We start from the raw sequence: 12,013 nt of genomic DNA on the forward strand, positions 1-12,013 counted from the left end.
TAATGATAGTGCAAGCTAGGAATGGACACACGCCGGTGTCGGTACTTCACATTCAAGTGAATCCAGAGTTGGACATTAGTAATGTTTAGTACAAGGCAAGCACTACAACTCACCATGGCCGCCAGCTTGGAATGAAACATCAGAAGGACCCGACGGGACGCAGTTACTGCCAGTCAGGACTGCAGCTGCAAACCAAAGGTATCGAAGTTCGAACAAAGAATTGACATGAACCGTGCAACCGTTGTCTTACCAATATCAAATCGGCTGCACTGGTTCGGTTCGCTATGATCGACATTCCGAGTCAAATTTGCTTACTTACACGGATCATTACTTCCCATCCGCTTAGCCCAGGTGCCATGTTGCAAACATCAGACAAGAGCGCTAGGCCTAATCAACATCGTGCTCCTTTGAATCGACGCCCGCTAGTAAATACAAATAGTGAACAGGATGCATACGATACACCCGTCCACTGATGCGCTTGCTACTTATCTGCCTCTTCCTCTTTCTCGTTGGCCTAGGAGCAATCCAAGCTGCACCTACAACACTGGATACAGCAGATTCAGATATCAGTATCAGCGACCGTTTTCGAGCCCCATCGTTGACGACTAGAACCCTATGGACCATCATCTCCAGCTCCGTTCTCACTCTTTTTGCGTGCACATACAGTGCCATTCACCCTAACATTCCGAATCCTAAGGACAGTTATACGGGTATCCAGATGCGACGACTTGGCATCATAATAAGGGCATTGATCCCTCCTGAACTGATGGTCACATGGGCTATGCGTCAGCTATTCAGCGCTAATCAAGTCACGAAACAGTTCGAGAAATCGAAGTATCCTAATGTTCGTCTGGACTGGAAGTCTGAAGGTGAGTTGTGCTTTCAGGAGCTCTGTGTCTCACAACTCACTATACACGTCTTTAGAAAATGAGTCTGAGACTGCACCTGAAAATGACTTCCTTCGTTTCTTTCGCTTCCTTCTCATGCCTTTTTTCTTCCTCTCACCTTTGTTTCGCCTCCTTCACCTGCTTGCTAAAGGTGTATTGTCTGTGCTGGCGTCTCTTCGGTGTTGCGTCTGTAGCCCCATGAGGTGGGTTGCAAAGCGGATTAAGTCAGAGCAATCCGAGCCAGAGCATTCCAAGTCTGACTCGGAAGGTAAGCCTGGTTCGTGCTCACCTAAACGTTGACTTATGTCCATCCTTAGATCGCACGTGGACTCAGGCACACAGCCTCTTTGTGCTGACGGGTAGTTTTATGCTTTAACAAGGTCGAAGGGGAATACAGATGAAGGATGGATGACAAGAAGCTGAGTGTGTTCGGTATACTCTGTTCGACGACTGAATTCACTGAAAATATGAACAGGACATACGTGTTTATATATCTATAAATGTTATGAAAACACCAGTGGCGTGAAGGAAAAGGAAAGGAACCACGAGGATCGCGAGGAACAATATCCTGATTATGATGAAACAGAGTTTGAGGTGATCCACTTTCAGCGATCTATAGCCGAACGGGGTTTACTCTTTGGGGTGGGGTAAGGAGGAGAGCTGTAAGGTTAAAGCCGTCCAGTCAGCGCCATGAAGTATCTCGTGAGCGTTTTGACAGATCATCTGATGAGATGTGTAACTTTTCTTACTCCCATGAAGAAGCTTGGACTAGGAACGGGAAAGGCACAATAGTTGGGGAAATGTAAGTAGAACCGTAAATACGAGATCCAACTGACTTCAGTCTTACTAGAGAGAATGAATCGTTGTCCGAGGAGAAATACGCTGATTGCCAAAACGGAGAATTATGATCAATCAAAGACGAACGTGTATGAAGCAAGGGGTGATTGCTTATGTGAAAGTGAGTGCCGTATGTACAAGAGTAACGTCAAGAGTTATGTCAAATAACTCAAATCGTCGTCGATGGACACTAGTCATACACAGCTCAGCAGCCACAGCTGAATGACAAGTCATTACCGCAGCACACCGCCCCGTCCCTGTCATGATGTTATAAGGACCTGCTGATCCAAAGCTTTGGAATCCATACTACCTCCTGCCAGTGTCTTAAGCGTTATATATGAATTATGTTCATCCTCCCGTACTAGTCGTAAGTGACCTACTTATGATACATGTTTGCATCTCAGCTGAATTCCTTGCCATTAGGTTGGTGCTGGGCCAGTGGGTCTGATAGCAGCGTTGACGCTCCTTCAAAACGGTATCCCAGTCCGCATCATCGAGAAAGACCACCACCCCCGTATCGGACAGCGTGGTGCTGGAACATGGGTTTGTCGCACATCTACTTGTCACATCATCCCGTGATCTCATTGAATGCATGTTCTGTATAGCCACGCTCCCTCGAAGTCTACAACTTCCTGGGCGTTTCAGAAGTCAATAGTCTGGGGAAATCAGCCCCTCCCGGACGTTGGTACAAGCCCGGGACGTTGGAACCTTTGAAAGACTCATTGCTAGTCCCGCATCTGGAACCTACTCCAGCAATACCATTCGTGTGTAACACCGTCGCTTAATCAAACCTTCATGTTGATTCGATTTTTAGCATGCCCCCAAATTGATGGGTCAACAGCTCCTAGATGTGATTCTGCGACGCCATCTAGAGAAGTTTTCTTGTTCTGTTGAGATGGGCACCGAACTGCGCTCATTCGAACAGTGCGACGAGGGCGTCACTGCTATTCTAGCAAAGAACGGCATATCAGAGACTTTTGATACCAAGTGGATTATCGGCGCTGACGGTGCTAAAAGTGAGGCGCAGTTTAATCCCTTGGATGAACGAGACTGAAGGTGTTTTTGCAGGCATAGTGCGCAAGCAACTTGGACTCACATTTTTGGGCGAGAGTAGAGACGATATCCAGATTGTGACTGGAGATATCCGTTTGACGGGCGTGGGCCTCGATAGAGTGGTACGTCCGGTTTCTACAAATTCGGTGAAAAGCTATCCTAAACCAGTTTTGAAGCATTTTCACCTGTTTGGAAACTTTAATGAACGAGGGTATGTTCAATAGAGGCTTGTAGATGTGTATATTGACGGTATGCAGCCTCTCACTGCGTGCAACAGATGAAATTGGCGAGGATGGGGATGGCTGGCAATTTTTCCTTTACGGCAGCGAACTAGATCTCACGAAGATAGCTGAGAGCTGAAGAGCTGGTCTTCGAAACCATCGCGTCGTTAACACTGACAGAGATTACATTCAACAAGGTGGTCTGGATGGGCAACTTCCGGTACGTTATGTGTTCCTGTCTGTGTTGATGCATGTTGATCGGTTTGTTCCAGGACCAATATCCGGATGGTGAATAAGTTCAGCGAGGGTCGAGTGTTCGTTGCCGGTGGTATGTAGTTCTGTTTCAGATGTGTGGCTCTACTCATCCATGTCGCCGTAGATGCTGCTCAGTATGTCTATCTTTGAGTGCCTTTTTCGTAAATTGCTGTTGACACATCCAAGTGTCCACAGCCCAATGGGTGGTCAGGTATGATTGATCTGATTGTTGCTAATGCTTGCTTATTTATCTACGGACAGGGACTCAATTCAGGTGTACAAGATGCAGTGAGTCGAGTAGATGCAGCGTGTGTATTATGACTGACCACGTCCTACATCAGTTCAATCTAGGATGGAAACTCGCGCTCGTCCAGAAAGGGCTCGCCGACAAGTCTCTTCTCGAGACATACAGCGCCGAGCGTCTGCCTGTGATCTCCGAGATGCTCGAGATGACGACCTCGATTCTCGACAAGGCCACAGCGTCTGGGAAGCTGTCGGCCGTACAAAGTCCCATTCTTTACATGCTCGGCATCAACTGCCGATTCAGCACCGTCGTACTCGATGAATTTGTTACTTCAGTTGAGAGGAAGCCTATCAACGCATATGGTGTGCTTGATGAGGGGCATCTGGAAGCTGGGGACAGGGCGCCTGATGCGTCCAATATGTTGCAGGTGGGGGGCGCAGAGCCCGATACGATGACGCTTTTTGGTCTGTACAGACCTTGGTACCATACAATGCTTGTATTTGCGCCGAGTCTCGCTGATGCTACCCTGATCTTGGGTGCACTGGAGGCATACGACAAAAGCGTCGTACGATCGGCAGTCATTTTGCCATCACCGGCATCAGTGACGCCTGTCGCGTCTCCTGACCTCGTTCTTTTTGATCGAGAAGGCTATGCTTATTCGGCTTACCTCGTGGAAGCTGGCCAGACGAAGGTGTTTGTGATACGGCCGGACGGAGTGATTGGGGCGATCGTTCATGGTGCAGAAGGCGTGAAGAAGTATTTCTCAAACATATTTTTGGATGCATAGTGGTCGGAATATTTGTTCTCTACTTACTATTTTTTACAAGCACGGCTCATTCCTGTATACGTCCGAGTCATGCAATGTAGTGTATCATATTTGTAACTGAGAATGAGGAAATAAAAGCGATACGATCGACCGAGAACCACACACCAATGTGCACGACACTTTTGTGCGGCGCGGTCGCAGACAGTTCAACCACCATTTCAAGTTGATCCTAGGCCTGATTATGCATCGATTGTCACTTGCAGCCGAGATTATGATGGCAAATGGGATCGACAAGTGCATCAGTAACTTCATATATTCCTTTTTTTGTACTTGCCGTTGCTTCTTGAACAATCCGAAAAGGCTTTAGCTTAATGGTCTGGCCGAGTGATTACGCAGGTCTAAATTGTACATGTTTGTTTCGGCTCTTTCGTCGTCGTCAGTCAACGGCCTCTGTTCTGCCAATGAACGTGTTCAATTGTATGTGTTTGGTGTGTAAATTTATCTCGTCAGCGTTTTGACAAATCATCTGAGACTCGATTTAGCTGTGACCATCTTACCCTTAGCTTCAAAGCTTCAAATGAATCAAATCACGTTGTGACGCGTGACCTATCGAAAATAGGTTCACTCCGAGCCCGTTATTTCTAGTTTGTACGCATTGTGTTCTTGTTGTGGTCCGGCAAATGATAATTGAGGTAAGACGATTTTTGGTCTCATTGAAGCGCTGTATGTTTTTTTCCGTCAAATTTACCACATGTCACATTTTAGCTTCATCTTGCAAATACCAGTGTGACGGTCACAGTGAATAGCTTCAATTCAGAGCGTGGTGTGACGTGTGACGAATTTAGTGTCGTAACTCTACAGTACTCCAATGAAGAAGCTTGGACTAGGAACGGGAAAGGCATAGTAGTTGGGGAAATGTAAGTAGAACCGTAAATAAGAAATCCAGCTGACTTCAGTCTTACTAGGGACATTAAATCATTGTCCGAGGAAATACGCTGATTGTCAAGACGGAGAATTATGATCAATCAAAGGCGAACGTGTATGAAGCAAGGGGTGATTGCGTATGTAGAAGTGAGTGTCGTACCGTGACGTACAAGACAATGTCACTTAAGTCTTAAGAGTCATATGGAATGACTCGAATCGTCGTTGATGGGTAAGTTGTTTTGTAAGGATACTAGTCATACACAGCTCAGCGGCCGCAGCTGAATGACAAGTCATCTGTTACCACAATACCTATCCCCATCATGATGTTATAAGGACCTGCTGATCCAAATTCTTGGAATCCATACCAACTCATCCTCTTGCCAGTGTCTCGAGCGTTATGAATTCTGTTCATCCTCCCGTCCTAGTCGTAAGTGATGAGCTTATGATACATGTTTACACCTTAACTGAATTCCTTGCTATTAGGTTGGTGCTGGGCCAGTGGGTCTGATAGCAGCGTTGACGCTCCTTCAAAACGGCATCCCAGTCCGCATCATCGATAAAGACCACCACCCCCGTATCGGACAGCGTGGTGCTGGAACATGGGTTTGTCGTACATCTACTTGTCACATCGTCCCGTGATCTCACTGAATGCATGCTCTATGTAGTCACGCTCCCTCGAAGTCTACAACTTCCTGAACGTTTCAGAAGTCAATAGCCTTGGGAAATCAGCCCCTCCCGGACGTTGGTACAAGCCCGGGACGTTGGAACCTTTGAAATACTCACCGATGGTCCCGCATCTGGAACCTACTCCAGCAATACCATTCGTGCGTAACACCATCGCTTAATCAAACCTTCATGTTGATTCAATTTTTTAGCATGCCTTCAAATTGATGGGTCAACAGTTCCTAGATGTGATTCTGCGACGCCATCTAGAGAAGTTTTCTTGTTTTGTTGAGATGGGCACCGAACTGCGCTCATTCGAACAGTGCGACGAGGGCGTCACTGCTGTTCTAGCAAAGAACGGCATATCAGAGACTTTTGATACCAAGTGGATTATCGGCGCTGACGGTGCTAAAAGTGAGGTGCAGTTTAATCCCTTGGTTGAACGACACTGAAGGTGTCTTTGCAGGCATAGTGCGCAAGCAACTTGGACTCACATTTTTGGGTGAGAGTAGAGACGATATCCAGATTGTGACTGGGGATATCCGTTTGACGGGTGTTGGCCTCGATAGAGTGGTACGTCCGGTCTCTACAAGTTTGATGAAAAGCTATCCTAAACCAGTCTTGAAGCATTGGCACCTGTTTGGAAACTTTAATGAACAAGGGTATGTTCACTTGAGGCTTGGAGATGTGTATATTGACGACATGCAGCCTCTCATTGCGTGCAACAGATGAAATTGGCGAGGATGGGGATGGCTGGCAATTTTTCCTTTACGGCCGCGAACTAGATCTCACGAAGATAGCTGAGAGCGAAGAGCTGGTCTTTGAGACCATCGCGTCGTTAATACTAACAGAGATTACATTCAAGAAGGTGGTCTGGATGAGCGACTTCCGGTACGTTCTGTGTTCCTGTCTGTGTCGATGCGCGTTCATCGATTTGTTCCAGGGCCAATATCCGGATGGTGAATAAGTTTAGCGAGGGACGAGTGTTCGTTGCGGGTGGTATGTACTTCTGTTTGAGTTGTGTGGCTCTACTCATCCATGTCGCCGTAGATGCTGCTCAGTATGTCTATCTTTGAGTGCCTTTTTCGTAAATTGCTGTTGACACATCCAAGTGTCCACAGCCCAATGGGTGGTCAGGTATGATTGATCTGATTGTTGCTAATGCTTGCTTATTTATCTATGGACAGGGACTCAATTCAGGTGTACAAGATGCAGTGAGTCGAGTAGATGCAGCGTGTGTATTATGACTGACCACGTCCTACATCAGTTCAATCTAGGATGGAAACTCGCGCTCGTCCAGAAAGGGCTCGCCGACAAGTCTCTTCTCGAGACATACAGCGCCGAGCGTCTGCCTGTGATCTCCGAGATGCTCGAGATGACGACCTCGATTCTCGACAAGGCCACAGCGTCTGGGAAGCTGTCGGCCGTACAAAGTCCCATTCTTTACATGCTCGGCATCAACTGCCGATTCAGCACCGTCGTACTCGATGAATTTGTTACTTCAGTTGAGAGGAAGCCTATCAACGCATATGGTGTGCTTGATGAGGGGCATCTGGAAGCTGGGGACAGGGCGCCTGATGCGTCCAATATGTTGCAGGTGGGGGGCGCAGAGCCCGATACGATGACGCTTTTTGGTCTGTACAGACCTTGGTACCATACAATGCTTGTATTTGCGCCGAGTCTCGCTGATGCTACCCTGATCTTGGGTGCACTGGAGGCATACGACAAAAGCGTCGTACGATCGGCAGTCATTTTGCCATCACCGGCATCAGTGACGCCTGTCGCGTCTCCTGACCTCGTTCTTTTTGATCGAGAAGGCTATGCTTATTCGGCTTACCTCGTGGAAGCTGGCCAGACGAAGGTGTTTGTGATACGGCCGGACGGAGTGATTGGGGCGATCGTTCATGGTGCAGAAGGCGTGAAGAAGTATTTCTCAAACATATTTTTGGATGCGTAGTGGTCGGAATATTCGTTCTTTACTTACTATTTTTACAAGCACAGCCCATCCCTGTATACCTCCGAGTCATGCAATGTAGTATATCATATTTGTAACTGAAAATGAGGAAATAAAAGCGATACGATCGACAGAGAACCATACACCAATGTGCACGACACTTTTGCGGTCGCAGACAGTTCAACCATCATTTGATCCTAGGCTTGATCATGCATCGATTGTCACTTGCAGCCGAGATTGTAATAGCAAATGGGATCGACAAGTGCATCAGTAACTTCATACATTCCTTTTTGTGTACTTGCCGTTACTTCCTTTGAAAACCGAAAAGGCTCTAAAGGGTCTGGCCGAGTGATATGGCTAGTACGCAGGTCTATGTTTGTTTTTGATTTATCGGCTCTTTCGTCGTCGACGGTCGTCAGTCAACGACCTGTTCTGCCAACGAACGTGTTCAATTGTATGTATTTGGTGAGTGTAAATTTTCCTACCAATTTTACCAACAGTATAGGCTCGAACAAATCATAAGCGAGCCGTCCAGTCAGCATCATGAAGGATCTCGTGAGCGTTTTGACAAATCATCTGATGGGATGTGTAACGTTTCTTACTCCCATCAAGAAGCTTGGACTAGGAACGGGAAAGGCGCAATAGTGAGGGAAATGTAAGTAGAACCGTAAATAAGAGATCCAGCTGACTGAGTCAGTCTTACTAGGAAGATTAAATCATTGTCCGACGAAATACGCTGATTGTCAAGACGGAGAATTATGATCAATCAAAGGTCTATGTGGCGACTCAGCTTCTCAGGCAATTTCCCACCCTTCTTGTTTCGTACTACTATCACTTAGCACTCGCAAGTACTCGACTACTAAACTACACTCGTTTCGTCGCACCCGCCCACCACTCCCCCTTTAGCCACTAACATCTAATTCACGATTTGTTTAAAAATTCTTAAAACTGCACGTTAAAAATTAACTCGACGCATCCTTTCAGTCTATTACGATAGTTAAAGTCTGACCGAGCTGCTATGGCCCTGCTCACCCATCGCGGCTCATCATGGTCGATGCTTCGGGTCGCGGAACCCTTCGTGTCCGAGCCCAAAGAGCCTCATGTACCCTTCCTTACTTCTGTAAAATCAATTTATGTACTCAGCCAATAATAAATCTGATTGTCGCACGTTACCACGAAAGCTGTCAGCTACTACACATAGACGAACGTACGGATGATTGCGTGAGTGTCGTACGTACTAGAGTAACGTCACTTAAGAGTCATATGGAATGACTCGAATCGGTCATTGATGGGTAAGTTGTTTTGTAAGGATACTAGTCATACACAGCTCAGCGGTCGCAGCTGAATGACAAGTCATTACCACAGCACCCAGCCCCGTCCCCATCATGATGTTATAAGGACCTGCTGATTCAAATCCTTGGAATCCATACCAACTCATCCTCCTGCCAGTGTCTCGAGCATTATGAATTCTGTTCATCCTCCCGTACTAGTCGTAAGTGATGAGCTTATGATACATGTTTGCACCTCAGCTGAATTCCTTGCCATTAGGTTGGTGCTGGGCCAGTGGGTCTGATAGCAGCGTTGACGCTCCTTCAAAACGGCATCCCAGTCCGCATCATCGATAAAGACCACCACCCCCGCATCGGGCAGCGTGGTGTTGGATCATGGGTTTGTTGCACATCCACTTGTCATATCTGATCTCATTGAATGTATGCTCTATGTAGCCACGCTCCCTCGAAGTCTACAACTTCCTGAACGTTTCAGAAGTCAATAGTCTGGGGAAATCACCCCCTCCCGTCCGTTCGTACAAGCCTGGAACGTTGGAACCTTTGAAAGACTCATCGATGGACCCGCATATGGAACCTACTCCAGCAATACCATTCGTGCGTAACACCGTCGCTTAATCAAACCTTCATCCTGATTCGATTTTTAGCATGCCCCCAAATTGATAGGTCAACAGCTCTTAGATGTGATTCTGCGACGCCATCTAGAGAAATTTTCTTGTTCCGTTGAGATGGGCACCGAATTGCGCTCATTCGAACAGCGCGATGAGGGCGTCACTGCTGTTCTAGCAAAGAACGGCATATCAGAGACTTTTGATACCAAGTGGATCATCGGCGCTGACGGTGCTAAAAGTGAGGCGCAGTTCAATCCTCTGGGATGAACGAGACTGACAGTGTCTTTGCAGGCGTCGTGCGCAAGCAACTTGGACTCACATTTTTGGGTGAGACTAGAGACGATATCCGGATTGTGACCGGGGATATCCGCTTGACTGGTGTTGGCCTCGATAGAATGGTACGTCCTGTTTCTACAAATTCGATGACAAGCTATCCTAAACCAGTGTTGAAGCATTGGCACCGGTTTGGAAACTTTAATGAACGAGGGTATGTTCACTTCAGGCTTGGAGATGTGTATATTGACTGTATACAGCCTCTCACTGCGTGCAACGGATGAAATTGCCGAGGATGGCTGGCAGTTTTTCATTTATGGCAGCGAACTAGATCTCACGAAGATAGCTGAGAGCGAAGAGCTTGTCTTCGAAACCATCGCGTCGTTAATACCAACGGAGATTACATTCAAGAAGGTGGTCTGGATGAGCGACTTCCGGTACGTTTTGTGCTCCTGTCTGTGTTGATGCACATTCACATGCTTGTTCCAGGGCCAATATCCGGATGGTGAATAAGTTCAGCGAGGATCGAGTGTTCGTTGCGGGTGGTATGTACTTCTGTTTGAGATTTGTGTGGCTGTACTCATGTATGTCGTCGTAGATGCTGCTCAGTATGTCTATCTTTGAATGCCTTCTTCGTAAACTGCTGCTAACACATCCAAGTGTCCATAGCCCAACGGGTGGTCAGGTATGATTGATCTGATTGTTTCTAATACTTGCTCATTTGTCTATGGACAGGGACTCAATTCAGGTGTACAAGATGCAGTGAGTCGGGTAGATGCAGCGTGTGTATTATGACTGACCACGTCCTACATCAGTTCAATCTAGGATGGAAGCTTGCGCTCGTCCAGAAAGGGCTCGCCGACAAGTCTCTTCTCGAGACATACAGCGCCGAGCGTCTGCCTGTGATCTCCGAGATGCTCGAGGTGACCACCTCGATTCTCGACAAGGCAACAGCGTCTGGGGACATTTCGGCCGGACGAAGTCCCATCCTTTACATGCTCGGCATCAACTGCCGATTCAGCACTATCGTACTCGATGAATTTGTTACTTCAGCTGAGAGGAAGCCTATCAACGCATACGGAGTGCTTGACGAGAAGCATCTGGAGGCTGGGGACAGGGCGCCTGATGCGCCCAATATGTTGCAGGTGGGGAGCGCAGAGCCCGACACGACGACGCTTTTCGGTCTGTACAGACCTTGGTACCACACAATGCTTGTATTTGCGCCGAGTCTCACTGATGCCACCCCGATCTTGGGTGCACTGGAGGCATACGACAAACGCGTCGTACGATCGGCAGTCGTTCTGCCATCATCGGCATCAGTGACACCTGCCGCATCCCCTGACCTCGTTCTTGTTGATCGGGAGGGCTATGCTTATTCGGCTTACCTCGTGGAAGCTGGCCAGACGAAGGTGTTTGTGATACGGCCGGACGGGGTGATTGGGGCGATAGTTCATGGTACAGAAGGCGTGAAGAAGTATTTCTCAAAAATATTTTTGGATGCGTAGTGGTCGCAATATTCGTTCATTACTTACAATTTTTACGGGCACCGCTCATTCCTGTATACCTCCGAGTCATACAATGTAGTATATCATATTTGTATTTGAGAACATAAAAGTGATACGATCGACCCGGGACCGAGAACCACACACCAATGTGCATGACACTTGCGCGGGTCACTATGATGCAGACAGTTCAACCAGCATTTGATCCTAGGCCTGATCATGCATCTATTGTCACTTGCAGCCGAGATTATGATGGCAAATGGGATCGACAAGTGCATCAGTAAATTCACATATTCCTTGCCATTACTTCCTTTGAAAACTTGAACCTCCCATTAATCCGAAAAGGCTCTAATCCTGCTCCCTTAGCTAAATTCCAGGCCTTAAAACTGGTCTGTGGTTCGGGGAATTAGGGTTCCCCCTCTAATCGACCGGCAAATTAGCATGACCCTCTACAAAGGCCTAATTTACAGGTGTAAATTACATCTGATTGACTCAAATTGACCCCATATGGCTTTTTGACGCTGATTTGCGCTAATT

General features: G+C 47.3%; 4 protein-coding genes across 4 annotated transcripts; all 4 read left to right on the top strand.

Moving 5' to 3' along the window:
• Positions 1–325: 325 nt before the first annotated feature.
• F5147DRAFT_838537 (uncharacterized protein) lies at positions 326–1,705 on the top strand. The gene is made up of 3 exons (XM_041444164.1): positions 326–869; positions 925–1,155; positions 1,205–1,705. Exons 1-3 carry the CDS (start codon positions 473–475, stop codon positions 1,261–1,263), a joined length of 687 nt encoding a protein of 228 aa, XP_041290522.1. The 5' UTR covers positions 326–472; the 3' UTR covers positions 1,264–1,705.
• A 356-nt stretch (positions 1,706–2,061) lies between these two features.
• Positions 2,062–4,380, top strand: F5147DRAFT_838538 (uncharacterized protein; the record flags this gene model as incomplete). Its single annotated transcript, XM_041444165.1, has 11 exons — positions 2,062–2,091; positions 2,148–2,267; positions 2,330–2,488; positions 2,539–2,740; positions 2,793–2,899; positions 3,127–3,218; positions 3,271–3,326; positions 3,378–3,387; positions 3,440–3,464; positions 3,515–3,541; positions 3,595–4,380. The coding sequence occupies 11 exons, from the start codon at positions 2,062–2,064 to the stop codon at positions 4,282–4,284; spliced, it is 1,518 nt and encodes a 505-aa protein (XP_041290523.1). The 3' UTR covers positions 4,285–4,380.
• Positions 4,381–5,584: 1,204 nt separating this feature from the next.
• Positions 5,585–7,902, top strand: F5147DRAFT_838539 (FAD binding domain-containing protein; the record flags this gene model as incomplete). The annotated part of the gene is made up of 12 exons (XM_041444166.1): positions 5,585–5,614; positions 5,671–5,790; positions 5,853–6,011; positions 6,063–6,264; positions 6,317–6,423; positions 6,478–6,512; positions 6,559–6,741; positions 6,794–6,849; positions 6,901–6,910; positions 6,963–6,987; positions 7,038–7,064; positions 7,118–7,902. The coding sequence occupies 12 exons, from the start codon at positions 5,585–5,587 to the stop codon at positions 7,805–7,807; spliced, it is 1,644 nt and encodes a 547-aa protein (XP_041290524.1). The 3' UTR covers positions 7,808–7,902.
• An 885-nt stretch (positions 7,903–8,787) lies between these two features.
• Positions 8,788–11,601, top strand: F5147DRAFT_754212 (FAD binding domain-containing protein). Its single transcript, XM_041440278.1, has 13 exons — positions 8,788–8,922; positions 8,973–9,296; positions 9,353–9,472; positions 9,529–9,687; positions 9,738–9,939; positions 9,993–10,099; positions 10,154–10,188; positions 10,235–10,411; positions 10,464–10,519; positions 10,573–10,582; positions 10,635–10,659; positions 10,710–10,736; positions 10,790–11,601. The coding sequence occupies exons 2-13, from the start codon at positions 9,267–9,269 to the stop codon at positions 11,477–11,479; spliced, it is 1,638 nt and encodes a 545-aa protein (XP_041290525.1). The 5' UTR covers positions 8,788–8,922; positions 8,973–9,266; the 3' UTR covers positions 11,480–11,601.
• The last annotated feature ends 412 nt before the right edge of the window (positions 11,602–12,013 follow it).

The sequence above is a fragment of the Suillus discolor genome, assembly GCF_016758755.1.
Source record: "Suillus discolor strain FC423 chromosome Unknown F5147scaffold_44, whole genome shotgun sequence".
Taxonomy (NCBI): domain Eukaryota; kingdom Fungi; phylum Basidiomycota; class Agaricomycetes; order Boletales; family Suillaceae; genus Suillus; species Suillus discolor.